The sequence below is a fragment of the Mauremys reevesii genome, linkage group 9, assembly GCF_016161935.1.
Source record: "Mauremys reevesii isolate NIE-2019 linkage group 9, ASM1616193v1, whole genome shotgun sequence".
NCBI classification, from domain to species: Eukaryota; Metazoa; Chordata; order Testudines; family Geoemydidae; genus Mauremys; species Mauremys reevesii.
This window is the reverse complement of record NC_052631.1, coordinates 54,138,668-54,151,739: the sequence shown is the minus strand read 5'-3', so window position 1 is coordinate 54,151,739 and position 13,072 is coordinate 54,138,668. Positions and strand designations below refer to the sequence as shown.

At 38.7% G+C, this 13,072-nt stretch overlaps 1 protein-coding gene across 3 annotated transcripts in view; it reads left to right on the top strand.

Moving 5' to 3' along the window:
- PAK2 (p21 (RAC1) activated kinase 2) overlaps positions 1–13,072 on the top strand; it is an 81,458-nt gene that overhangs the window by 56,316 nt on the left and 12,070 nt on the right. For all 3 annotated transcript variants that reach the window (XM_039489378.1, XM_039489379.1, XM_039489380.1), the window contains 7 exons: positions 700–731; positions 1,330–1,434; positions 3,083–3,212; positions 4,041–4,104; positions 6,410–6,458; positions 9,206–9,318; positions 11,429–11,546. In XM_039489378.1, coding sequence (XP_039345312.1) covers positions 700–731; positions 1,330–1,434; positions 3,083–3,212; positions 4,041–4,104; positions 6,410–6,458; positions 9,206–9,318; positions 11,429–11,546 — 611 coding nt within the window. The remainder of the gene's footprint in view (positions 1–699; positions 732–1,329; positions 1,435–3,082; positions 3,213–4,040; positions 4,105–6,409; positions 6,459–9,205; positions 9,319–11,428; positions 11,547–13,072) is intronic.

The window sequence follows — 13,072 nt, the reverse complement described above, 5'->3', positions numbered from 1 at the left end:
ATGTCTTCATGAAGCTAGAACTATAAGACTATGATTAATTGGTAAAGTTCTGTAAGGGTTATCACTCCCATTATCTCTAGTCAGAACATTGCTTTTGGACAATTACTGTGCAGTAACTTTCATTGGCTCAACTTTGGGCCTGCTTTGAGCAGGGGGTTGGACTAGATGACCTCCTGAGGTCCCTTCCAACCCTGATATTCTATGATAGGACCAAAGGTTCAGTGTAACTTGTCTACAACTTGCATTAGAGGTGATAGGTGTGTGTGGGTGTCTGGGAAAAACATCTGATTGTATTTTTCCAGTGTATGTGGTTCCTTTTTTAGTTTGGTGATAGGGGTTTTTCACATCTTTGACTTATCAGTTTGGTCATAATCTTCTCTTTCGTATGCACATCAAAACCAGTGCACAATTTGACAAAACAGTCTCCAGGTGAGATCCAGTCATGTAGCAAGTCAGTATTTGAAATATATATTGTCTGACCTGTGTGGGGAAGAAGTTTTTGTAACACCTGCCTGCATCTAATCAAGGAAATAGATGTTTCATTCATCAACCCTGAAAATTCACCTGTTTGGAAGCAGGGAAATCTCATGAACCGTCCATATTCCTGATGTGTTGTTCATGTTTTCTATAAAGTCCACTTTTATTATTTATTATTCCATTAATTACTTATATTCACTTATTACTCTTCTTGCTGTTTAGAAAAAGATGGTTTCGCTTCAGGAACACCAGCTGTAAGTGTATTTATTATTGCTTGCACCGTTCCAGGCCTACTCAATTAGTGTTTTTCTTAATTAAATTAAATCTCATATTATATATTTCATAATAAATTTAGTAACGTTTTATTGAATTGTATTTTTTAACTGTTTCCCACAGGAAACAAAGTGCCCAGTAGGTGGTTTAGTTTTAAGGATGTTTACAAATTCTTATGTGTCTGCTAAATGCTTTCCATGGATATCTGTCTGTTATTTAAAGAATGGTGAGAAATGCTTAACATATGCTTCTGGCAACTTAGAGTAGTAGAAGAGGTAATTTTAAATATTCAGATATTTCTTTTTAAATAAAAGTATTGTTAAAATCATGAACATATCATATATGATCATGATTATAAATGAAATGTAATAAACCAAATATTGTAATAAATGTACTGAGACTCTTATGTCTCTCAGCATACTTACTTTAGTTCTAAATTACTAAGAATTCCTGGATCCTCATTCTAAAAATGCCTTAAAACTCATAAGCTGTTTACGATTTTAGGGAAAAACAACAGCTTTGCTTCCACTAAATAAATACTTTATTTCCCCTTGATTCCATTCAATAACAAAAATATAGCCCAATGCCAAAGGTTCAGAGCCCTCAACAGCAGTGGTAGAAGATGACGATGATGAAGAGGTTCCTCCTCCGGTTATTGCCCCTCGACCAGATCATACAAAATCAGTGAGTGTGTTTGTTTTTTTTAATTTACTCTGGTATTTTTGTTTTTTTACATTACTTTCTGGTCTGTCTATTGCAGCCCTCTTCCCATGGGCCCTGCCAACATCAGATTGGAGAAGATTATTCTTTGCAAAATTTCACTTTATTTATGTTAATTTTATTTTAGTAGTCATGTTTTTTCCTAGCTATAGCTAACTCCCAGGTACCAGTTGGACCAGGAGTGTCCAAATTAGTGCTATATTTTGCAGGGCTGCATTGGGAAAAAATATCCCAAATTCATTTCCTTATCCTCTAAAACACATTATAAGGAGGATCATTAGAAAACTTTACCAATGCACCTAGCAAATCCCAGATATTGTGGGTAATATACGTTTTAAAAAAACTTAAACTCACATACTGTGTGCTTGATTTTTTTTTCTATTAAACTATTATCCCATCACAAAAAACGCTCTGCATTGTAGTTAAGTGGGAATTTATTCCACCAACAAGAATATTATTAGTACTAAATTTTACATGTGAGAACTTAAACACTTAAGTTCTTATTTAAGCTTTAGCACCATCTTTAACTCCCTCACCCCAACCTCCCTCCAGAGACCCTCCTTATGTGCCTATAAAGGCCAGATGTCATCTTCTCTTCCACTGTTGCCTTTCTTTGTCTGAATGGTAGGTATGGAATGTATACAATGTTCACAGAATATTGCTTTAAGGAATAGGCCACATGACATTTAAATAAGGATATAGGTGGAACATTACATGTCTAAAGATCTGTAAATATTGCCACATGAGCAAGTATAACTCAATTTATGCAGTTTTTCAAATGATGAACGGTTAGGTAGTTTAGGGGAGACCCATGTACAAATCTGAACTATCTTCTGCTCCCCAAAACCAAAAGATTGGGCTATGCAAAGGTATCTACTGCATCTTCATTTTACTATAGCTTACTACTTCATAGAATCTCCTTTCAGATGATATGTCCCACAGTTAAATAAAGAGCAGTTTCCATCTTCTTTGATGGGTGGGCATCATGTAATGTGAGGAAAGACTGAAGAAATAAGAGAAAATGTACAAAGGATGAAGGGGCAGTCAAACCCTAGCCTCTGTTCCAGCATATGGTGTAATAAGGACATCCTATTGGAGAACAAATGGATAGAAAGCCTTCCCTCAACCCTGCAAAAAAAGTGGAGGTTAGACTACTGTGCTTAGTAATGTCTGTATTTCCAGCTAAGCTTTCAGATTATCAGTTTATGGAGGTGAGTACCAGACTATGTAGTTCACGCTTCTGCAGTGTTTGGAGAGATTTCCACCTAGTCTGGCAGAGCAAAGCAATGATGTACCAAAATACATTGTAGAACAGTTTTTGCAATGAGTCCCCAGCTGTAGAAACTATAGAAGCTAGAGGCATCAGCGATCTCTTTCCTGAGTAAATTGACCCCTAGCTGTCTGCGCTGTCCAGCAAGTCTACAGGTCAGTCTTTCAGAATCAAGTAGTGTTGCAGTCACGTTGGCTAGAATTCAAAAGCAGCAATTCTCAGAACAAGTGGCTCCTGGTTCCAAAAGTTTTAAGTGAAACAATGGTAGTGATCAGATAAGAATTTATGGCAGTTGCAAAGAGAACTCTGAGCTCTTAGTGAATGTTCTTTCTTTCCCCATAGATTTACACACGGTCTGTAATTGACCCTATCCCTGCACCAGCTGGTGACACTTGTGATAGTGCTGCCAAGTCAGCTGATAAGCAGAAAAAGAAGACCAAAATGTCAGATGAAGACATCATGGAAAAGCTACGTGAGTTGTAATTTTTTTTTAAAATACAAATTCCAGTATTGATGCTAGTTATCGGTAATTCCCTTATTTATATGGGAGGGGTCTGTGGAGACCTCATCAGCACATTGCTTTGACCTGATAATACCTATTGGAATCTGTTACAGAAAAGACTGCAGATATCAAATCATCATGATGTATGAACTGAGGCTATTGTAAAACAATCTGTACAGATGCTTGGTTGTAGTTTCTGTTAGCCAGAAAATGGAGACAAATGACTAAGTCTTTTGACTAGGCCATCATCCCCATTTTTCATATAAGTGTGGTGTAACCCAAAGACTTGATTATTTTCTGTCATCTGCTAGTTGGGAGGAACTGTATTCAGGAATCTGGACTGGTCTTGAAGAATGGAAATTAACAAGTAAACAAAATTTCCCTGTTTGGCCATAATACAGCTTCAATGTTGCACTTGTGGCTCAGTGATCAGCTTCTACGGAGCGGTTCCTTTTAGTGCAGAATACAGTGGATTTTTGCTGTCCCTAATTCCATAACCTTCATAGATGCACTCATTCACCAAACCAATGCCGTTGTCTAGCACAAAGGAGGCAATGACTTAGTTTAAAATAGACAGTACAATTACTGGATTTATTACTGATTCATCCCACAAAAGTGTTACAAGTCACAAACGTCATACAGAAGAATATCATTTAATTGAAGTGCAGTTCCGTATAAAAAGTTTTTATGTCCATAAGAATCAAAAGAAAAAAGTACACATTGTACTCTAATAAAAAGTGAAGAATGCTCCCTTAAGTCACTGGTTGGTTTTACGTTTTGTGTGGAATTTTTTTTCAGGGACTATTGTGAGCATAGGAGATCCCAAGAAAAAATACACCAGATATGAAAAAATTGGGCAGGGGTGAGTATTTGTAGAGCTGTCCGAAATTTTTCAGTGAATGAACCAGTATTAAAGGTGTGATGTACTTTTGTTATTTAGCCACTGTTTATTAAAGCAGAAATGTCAGTGTATAAGCAGTAATAATCAGATGCAGGAGACTTGAAACAGTAGTGGAAGTTTTGAATCTGTTCCTTTATGGGACTGTGCTTGTGCATTAATGTCTCTTTGGAAACAAACCACTTTCTGGTGAGACTGGGTGGGAGTGAAAATGTGTTCATTTAAGTGAACTTCTGTCTTTTTTCTGCTCTTCCCCCTCATGAGATAAATGTACCTTTTCACTAGTCATAACATTAAAAGAACAGATAAGGGTGATACAAGGCAAGTTTTTCCTACCCTGGTCAAGGTGCTACCAATCTAATGTAACTTGCTCTAAATATTTCCATAAATCATTTCAATGTAAAAGTTCAGTTGAAGGATGAATACTGGCAGAGCTTGCATAATTTTTTAAATATAAATGTTGTTCTTACTGTGCTTGCATCCCCTCTAACGATATTTTTTGTGTGTGTAGGGGAATGAGGGGTGGAATAGAATCCCCTTTAGAACTGATTGTCTGATTTATCCAATATTTGGGAATAGCACAAGGTATAGGGATTTGCATACCCTGACATGCAAGCAAAGTAGTTTTCCTCTCACTATGTAAGAGGCTGGTCCTGTGGTGACTAATGTGCTCTTTCTGAACTGGCTGGTATTTGTATTTAGTACTCCTTATCTGAGTACCCCTTGAATCCCCTTCTTTCTTAAGAACATAGCTGCTATACTGGGTCGGACCATGGTCCATCTTGCCCAGTATTTTGTTGCCAGCAGTGACCCGTTCCAGAACTTCAGGGAGAGAGTACAGAGCAGGGTAATTATGGAGTGATCCACCCTGTCTTCCACTCCCAGCTTCTGGTGATCAGAGGTTTAGAGTCACCCCGAGCATGGGGTTCCATTCCTGACCATCTGGGCTAATGGTCTTTAATAGACCTATCCTCCATACACTTATCCAGTTCATTTTTTTTACCCAGTTACACTTTTGGCCATCACAACATGCCATGGCAGTGAGTTCTACAGGTTAGTTGTGCATTGTGTGAAAAAGTATTTCCTCTTGTTTCTATGAAAGCTGTTTGCTACCTAGTGATTTCACTAGCTTTCTAAAGGGAAATCAGGCCGTTCCAATCTACTAGAATTCTTTGAGAGAGTCAACACGTATGTGGACAAGGGTGATCCAGTCGATACAGTGTACTTGGATTTTTAGAAAGCATTTGACAAGGTCTCTCATCAAAGGCTCTTACGGAAACTAAGCAGCCGATGAGAGGGAAGGTCCTTTCATGGATCAGTAACTGGTTGAAAGATAGGAAACAAAGGGATGGGTATACGTTCAGTTTTCACAATGGAGAGAGGTGAACAAGAGGATTCCCCAACTATCTGTCCTGGGACCAACGTATTCATTAATGATCTAGAAAAGGAGATGAATAGTGAAGTGGCAAACTTTGCAGATTATACAAAATTACTCAAAATAGTTAAGTCCAAAGCAGACTGTGAGGAGAATTGAGGGAATCTCTCAAAACTGGGTAACAAAATGGCAGATGAAATTCAGCATTGATAAGTGCAAAGTAACGCACGTGGGGAAAAAGCAATCCCAACTATACATATGTGTATACATGTATTTACATATATGATGGGGTCTAAGCTATTACCTTCCAAGAAAGAGCTCTTGGCATTACCATGGATAGATCTCTGAAGATTTCCACGAAATGTGCATGGCAGTCAAAAAGAACTATTAGGAAAGAGATGGAAAATATCACGATGCCACTATATAAATCCACAGTGTGACTGACACCTTGAATGCTGTATCCAATTCTGGTTGCCTAAAAAGAAATATGGTGGAACTGGAAGAGGTTCAGAGGAGAGCAGCAGAGATGTTCAAGGATATAAAATAGCTTCCTTTCAAGGAGAGACTAAAAAGATTAGGGCTGTTCAGCCTAGAGAAAATATGACTAAGGAGGGATATGATACAGGCCTATAACATCATGATGAATGATGTCGAAAAAGTGACTAGATAAGTGTGTGTTTACCCTTTCACACAGTACAAAAGCCAGGGGTCATCCAATGAAATTAATAAGCAGCAGGTTTTCTGCAAACAAACGGAAATACTTTTTCACACAAATGTGCAGTTCTTTACAGTTTTTAGGTGTGCAAAACTTAAAAAAAAATCTTTGATCTGTCTGCATGTATATCCTTGTTAGATTTGAAATCATACAGCTAATCACATACCTTGTATTCACAGGGCTTCAGGTACAGTTTTCACAGCTATCGATGTGGCAACAGGACAGGAGGTAAGATCTGTGTGAATATTTTCCGTTTAAATCCGCATCTATGGGTGATGGAAGTGAATTGGATAGGTTTTTTTATCAGTGGCTCCCATCTCTGGCATTACTTCCCAGTAGAATATTCGTCGTAGTCATTTGTAACAGTGCAGTCCTTGTTTTGTAGTAACCAGATGATGAATACTAAAAATAGGGTTTTGTTTGTCCAATGAAATGCAAAAGGACCAAGATGTTCAGAGTTGTGGGTTTTGAAAACTGTTTAACCTCTAAGTGTCGTAGGCAATATTGTCTTGAATTCTGACCAATAATTTTGCATTTAGCCTTCTACATAGCTTCATCTGTGACATGATAGTCTTGCCCATATGGAAATTGCTTTTCACCAAACAGTTCCTTCTATTTTAATTAGACTACCTTCTCCATATCCTGTTCCCAGATTCTTCCCATTGATTACACTCACACCATCTGGCAGACGTGGTGGCATCATTGTCATCTACAAATTGTTGGTTAAGCCTTCACCATCCTATTTGCTTTGATGTTTTCCTTTGAACGTCTTTTACTCCACTGGTCCCCTACAACTAAAATTCACAATTGTCGGCTTCTTTCTAAAGTCATCTTTTCTTTAATTGCTTTACCCATCAGCTCAGTCAGTCTCTCCTTCTGCCATCACCTCCTCTGGCACCTGAATGTTCATTTTGCTAATAGCTGAAATATTCTCACCTGCAGTTTTACCTCTCACCTTTATAGCTGTTGACTTTCTTCCCCTTTTCTACCTCCTCTGCCTAACAGTAACCACACCTTGGATGTAATGAGTAATTTTTCCCTGTACTTTCCTTTACCTGTCTCTCACTAAGCACTTTATGTGCTTGTCCATCTATAACAAAATCTCATACCTGGATTCTGTTTTTCTAGCCCTTCTTTACTTCCTATTAGAGACAACTAACTCGCTGTACATCTTTCAAGCAACCTACCCTATAAAAACACTTTCCATTGCCTCTCTCTCCAGAAACCATGGTACAATAATAGCTCAAATCCTTAAGCTCCCCCCTCACCCCCCCCCCCACCCCCCAAAACCCTACCAAAAAACCCAAAAAACTAAACTAAAATTCTGGTGCACCAAAATATGCAGTATTGTCATGTTTTATTGTGAATATTACATAGCCTCTCTCCCAGGTTTCCTTCTGATCTTCAGTGATACTATTGCTATTCTGTAATCTCCGGAGTCATTCTAACACTGCCAGTTCAGTCCTTCACCCACTTGACATCTCTTCTACTCTGAACAGAGCTTATTACTATTTCTTCCACTCCAGAATTGCATCGGTCTGCGGCAGTATCACATTGTCAGCTTTTCCCTGTCCCTTCCAATAACACTACTGATCCTCTGTGTAGTTCCCACGAAATCTCTGGTGTCTGACCATTGATTGTGTCTGACGTCATTGATCCAACACTTGATCACTTCCAATCTCTTTCCTCCCTCTAGCAGTGAAACCATCTTTCACATGGCTTCCTCATAACCACTTTTACCTCACTGCAGCATTTAGACAATATGCAGCTGCATTCTCTAAAAGCTATTTTAGCTCTGGAAGTGATGACATATCAGACAGTAGACCATTCCTTCTCCATCTGTCTTAATTATAAGACACCTACTTCCAACTCTTAGATGGGCATGGTTCTTCTTGTCAAGAAGAATACCATAGTTATTAATGGTCAAACTCATTCCTCTCAATTTCTCAACCTTGATCTTCTTCTTTTCAGACTTTATGGCTGTAATTTTGAAGTTGTCACCCCACCAAGCTCCTCTTTGTTCCTTGTCTTGCTATGCTGTAAAAGTTCACCTCTCACCTGTTTAACAGCATGTCTGCTTTTCTTTCATCAGTCACTTTATTGAATCATTCTTTTGGGCATTGTCTCTTCACACCTTCATATTTGCAGCTTCTTTTGCCTTGCAAATGCACTTTTATTCAAATGCTAGTCTGTTCAGAACAAAACATATAGAAACAATCCTATTGCCTTGTCCTGAAAACCTTGCACTGGCTATCACTTGTATCCACTACAAAATCTCTCATCTTCAAGCCTGTTAATAGCTTCTCTCTTGATTCTGATTTCATTTCTGTCTCCCCCAAACCCTTCCTCCACTTCTCTCTATTCTGATCTGCACTGTGTTGGCACTTTTGCTGGCACTGCATTTCCTTGACTATGATGGAATCATGTTAAGAGTGGTGTAAGTTGCACATTAGTAATTTGGGATAACTAGCGATGGAAGGGGAATTAACAGCAGGAAATGCAATTAACAGGATGATGTAGGAAGGTGTAAGATAAAGCAGATTGCCTGTGCTCATCACATCACTTCATAGTTTCCTGTTCTTTTCTTGCCATAACCCTATCATTTGCTTCCCCTCATGCTGCAAGCTACTCCTACCTGCACCTGATGTGCAATTTAGATCACCATTTGTGTCGCTTTTGAATTTGGCTCACTGTCTGGAGCCGTCATGCTGCCACTTTATTGACTTGCTAGACTTTTTCATAAAATACAGCTTCAGTCCCACCTTGTACATAGGCTATAGCCAGCAAGCTGTTGGACAGTTTAACAGAGCATTCCTTGTTATTACTAACCTACATGCCTTGTCTACAACTCTGTTCTAATCATTCAATTAACTTTTTCTGTAATATTATAAATGTTTAGTGTTGCAGTGGGTTGGCACTCAGGTTTGTAGGACTAACACTTCATCTTGTATTTTACTCTTTTCCCTCGTTTTCAGGTTGCTATCAAACAGATAAACCTGCAGAAGCAGCCCAAGAAGGAGTTGATTATTAATGAGATCCTGGTAATGAAAGAGTTAAAGAATCCCAACATAGTTAACTTCCTAGACAGGTAAATGCAGACAATCAAACAGTTAATCTTCCTTCTCCCAGGAGTCAGGATTCTAACCTGACATCTTCTATGATCACTGTGGGTCTGATTCCACTGCAGCTTGAAGCATGCTTCCTAGCTCAGGTAGACAGACATGTTAGCTTTGCTTGAGCTAGCACTCTAAAAATCACTAAAAATAGCCATGTGGCGAGTAGCATGGGCAGCAGGTTGAGCTAGCACCTTAAATACAAACCCACCTGGCCGGGACTGTGCACATAGGAGGTACAATGAGTATTCGGGTTAAGAGATCGCCAGGCAAAAGCCAGGTGTGTTGCAGGGCATAGGGCTGGTGATTCAGTAAGGAGCATTCTTTTCTTATTCGGTACCAAACCAATATCCCAAACTGGGGTTGGGGAGCACTGCGCTGCTGGAGGTGCTGTTTTAGATGAGATGCAAAACTGTTACCCTGACTTTTTAGTCAGAGAAGATCTTTAGGCATTTTGGTAAGAGAAGCTTGGTCCCAGCTTTTAAATCCAGTCTGTCTACCTAAAAACTTTTTTTCTAATTGATCTAAAACTCATAGAAATGTAGAGCTGGAAGGGACCTCAAGAGGTTTTGTAGTCTATCTCCCTGAACTGAGGCAGGACCAAATACACCATACCTAGCAGGTGTTTGTCTAAACTATTCTTAAAAATCTCCAATTATGGAAGTTACATGACCTCTCTTGGTAACCTATTCCAATACTTAACTATCCTTGTAGTTAGAAAGCTTTCCTGATATTTAACCTAAATCTTCCTGTCTGCAGGTTAAGCCCATTGCTTCTTGTCCTACCTTCATTGGACATGGAGAACAGTTGGTCACTGTCCTCTTCATAGCGGCCTTTAACATATTTGAAGCTTGTTATCAGGTTTTCCCCTCAGTCTTCTTTTCTCAAGACTAAACATGGCCCGTTTTTAAAAATTTCCTCATAGGTCAGATTTTCTAAATCTCTCACCCCTTTTGCTGCTCTTATCTGGATTCTCTCCACGTTTCCTGAAGTGTGGCACCCAAAACTGGACATAGGACTCCAGCTGAGGCCTCACCAGTGCCAAGTTCAGGGGGACAATTACCTCCTGTATCTTACTGTTAATGTACCCCAGAATATTTCCCCTTTTCACAGCTGCATCACATTGTTGGCTTACGTTCAATTTGTGATCCAAGATCCTTTCCTGCAGTACTGTTGTCTAGCCAGTTATTCCCCATTTTGTATGTAAGCATTTGATTTTTCCTTTCTAATTGTGGTACTTTGCACCTGTCCTTATTGAATTTAATCTTGTTGATTACAGATCAATTTGTCACAATCATTTTGAATTCTAATCCTGTCCTCCAAAGTGCTGGCAACCTCTCAGAGTGGTGTCATCTGCAAACTTTATAGCATAGTCTCCACTCCATTATCCAAGCAATTAATGAAAATACTGAATAGTATTGGACCCAGGACAGACTCCTGTAGGACCCCATGAGATAAGTCCTCCCAATTTGACAGTGAATCATTGATGATAACTGAGTACGGTTTTTTAATCACCACTCACTTTAGTAATTTCATAGACCACATTTCTCTAGTTTGCTTATGTGAATATCATGTGGGACTTCCAAAAAGCTAAATAAGATAAATCATGTCTACTGCTTCCCCACATCCACTAGGCCAGTACCTCTGTCAAAGGAGGAAATTAGGTTGGTTTGGCATGATTTGTTCTTTACAAATCCATGCTGGCTATTCCTTAACATCCTATTATCCTCTAGGTGCTTACAAACTGATAGTTTAATAATTTGTTCCAGTATCTTTCCAGATGTTGAAGTTAGTCTGACTGGTCTATAATTCCCCAGGTCCTCATTGTTCCCCTTTTTAAAGATAGGTGCTATGTTTGCCCTTCTCCAGTCCTCTGGGACCTCACCTTTCCTTCATGAATTCATTTGATTGCTAATGGGTCCATGATTGCTTCAGCTACTTCCCTTAAATACCTCAGGGTGAATTTTGTCAGGCCTATTGTGAAGTATTCTCTTGAACAGTTGCTGCAATACACTGTCAGTCATTTATCAGTCCTGATTCTTCACTCCTGGCAAATGAGCTTATTTCTGTATTTTCTGCCTTTAGTTTTCTTGTAGGTGATGAATTGTTTGTTGTGATGGAGTACCTTGCTGGAGGGTCACTCACTGATGTGGTCACAGAAACTTGCATGGATGAGGCACAGATTGCTGCTGTTTGCAGAGAGGTGGGTGTTAAGTTTCTGTGGGTAGGGGGTGAGAGTGCAATCTTTCCTCCCCCATTTTTTGAGATACATTTATATTACTGGCCAGCCACTGCAACAATTGATATGATGTCCAGGCTTCATTTAACATCTTTACTAATAATCTGAAAGAGGAATTAAGCAGCATTTTAACTAGTTTCGAAGAGGATATTTAATTGGAGAGAATTCTACTGACACTAGTGATTGCAGGGAAATAATATGAAGATGAGATGTGCAGAAAAATAGCAAAATGAGTAACAAAAAAATGCAACCTAAAAGATCTGGGGAAAAACCAATCCAAAGTAGTGGGAGGGGAACCACTGATGGATAGAGCTGGCTAAAGGTGACAGCAGAATGCAAATGAGACATGAGTTTGCAATGCAACATGACAATAAAAGCTGATGGAGTTTGGGGCTGGTATATAGATATCTCAAATCATGGAGCAGTGGGGTAGGAGTGTCCCTTTCTATTTGGCACCTGCAATATTATGTTCATTCTGGTTATCATGTTACCAGAAAGATACTGACAGGCTGGATGGAGTTCAGAGAAAGTTTCAGATGGCTGGAGTGATTCACTTTCAAAGAAAGATTTGAAGACAAACCTATAGATATGGTGGTTTTAAAATGATCTGTCTGGAGACAATTTAACTTTGTATTGGGCATCTAGTTTCCAATAAACTGAAAATTAATACTCTGCATTTAACTAGCCGCCCATGAATGAGTTCAAACTTAAGCTTAAAACTTACTTAAAACTTTTTTGACTTAACCAATAATTCTACTGCCCAACATGTAAATTCAGAATATTCATGACTGGTAAATCAAACCCACTTTTCTAAGATGAGCATATGTATTAATTCTCAATAGGAGTTAATTTGTAGCAAGTTTCAAACCCAACTGTTTTGGTTGTAGCCTTTTAAATATATATACCTTTTTCTTTTTTTCTTTATAGTGAGGAAGAATGTAGGGTGTTTTTGTTTTTGTTTTTTTTTACCTTTGCTGAACTCAAATATCTGGAGGGATTTTCCTCAAATAATACCTTTAGGCAGAAACCCAACATGGACAATTTCAGCCAAAAAAGTGAATAATTGAGAGAGCTAGAATTATGTAAAAAATTTTATAATGGAAACTGTTTTGCACCCATCCTTATAGCAAGCACTACATATATTTAAGAGTGAAGCATTCTCCTTATAGTGAAACTCTACCAAAGGAAACTGATCTCAGTAGTCAGTCAGGATTCCCCAACAACTGAAAAGCTGTGAAAAGTAACATTAGCAAAGTGAAAGTGCTTTGGAACTTTGGGGAATCTTGGATGATGCCTGGCTGGTGAGCACTTTTAGTTCATTTTGCAATTCTGTGATGTCAAAGAAATAGCGTCTTCTCTGAGGTTAAAGAAGCAGGTTTTGACCTCAGTGAATTTTGGATGGCAGTAGTCTGGTTTCTCATCATAAGAGCTTCCTCTGCTGGATATTTAAAGTAATACCTGCTACCTTTTTACACATTGCATTATATGCA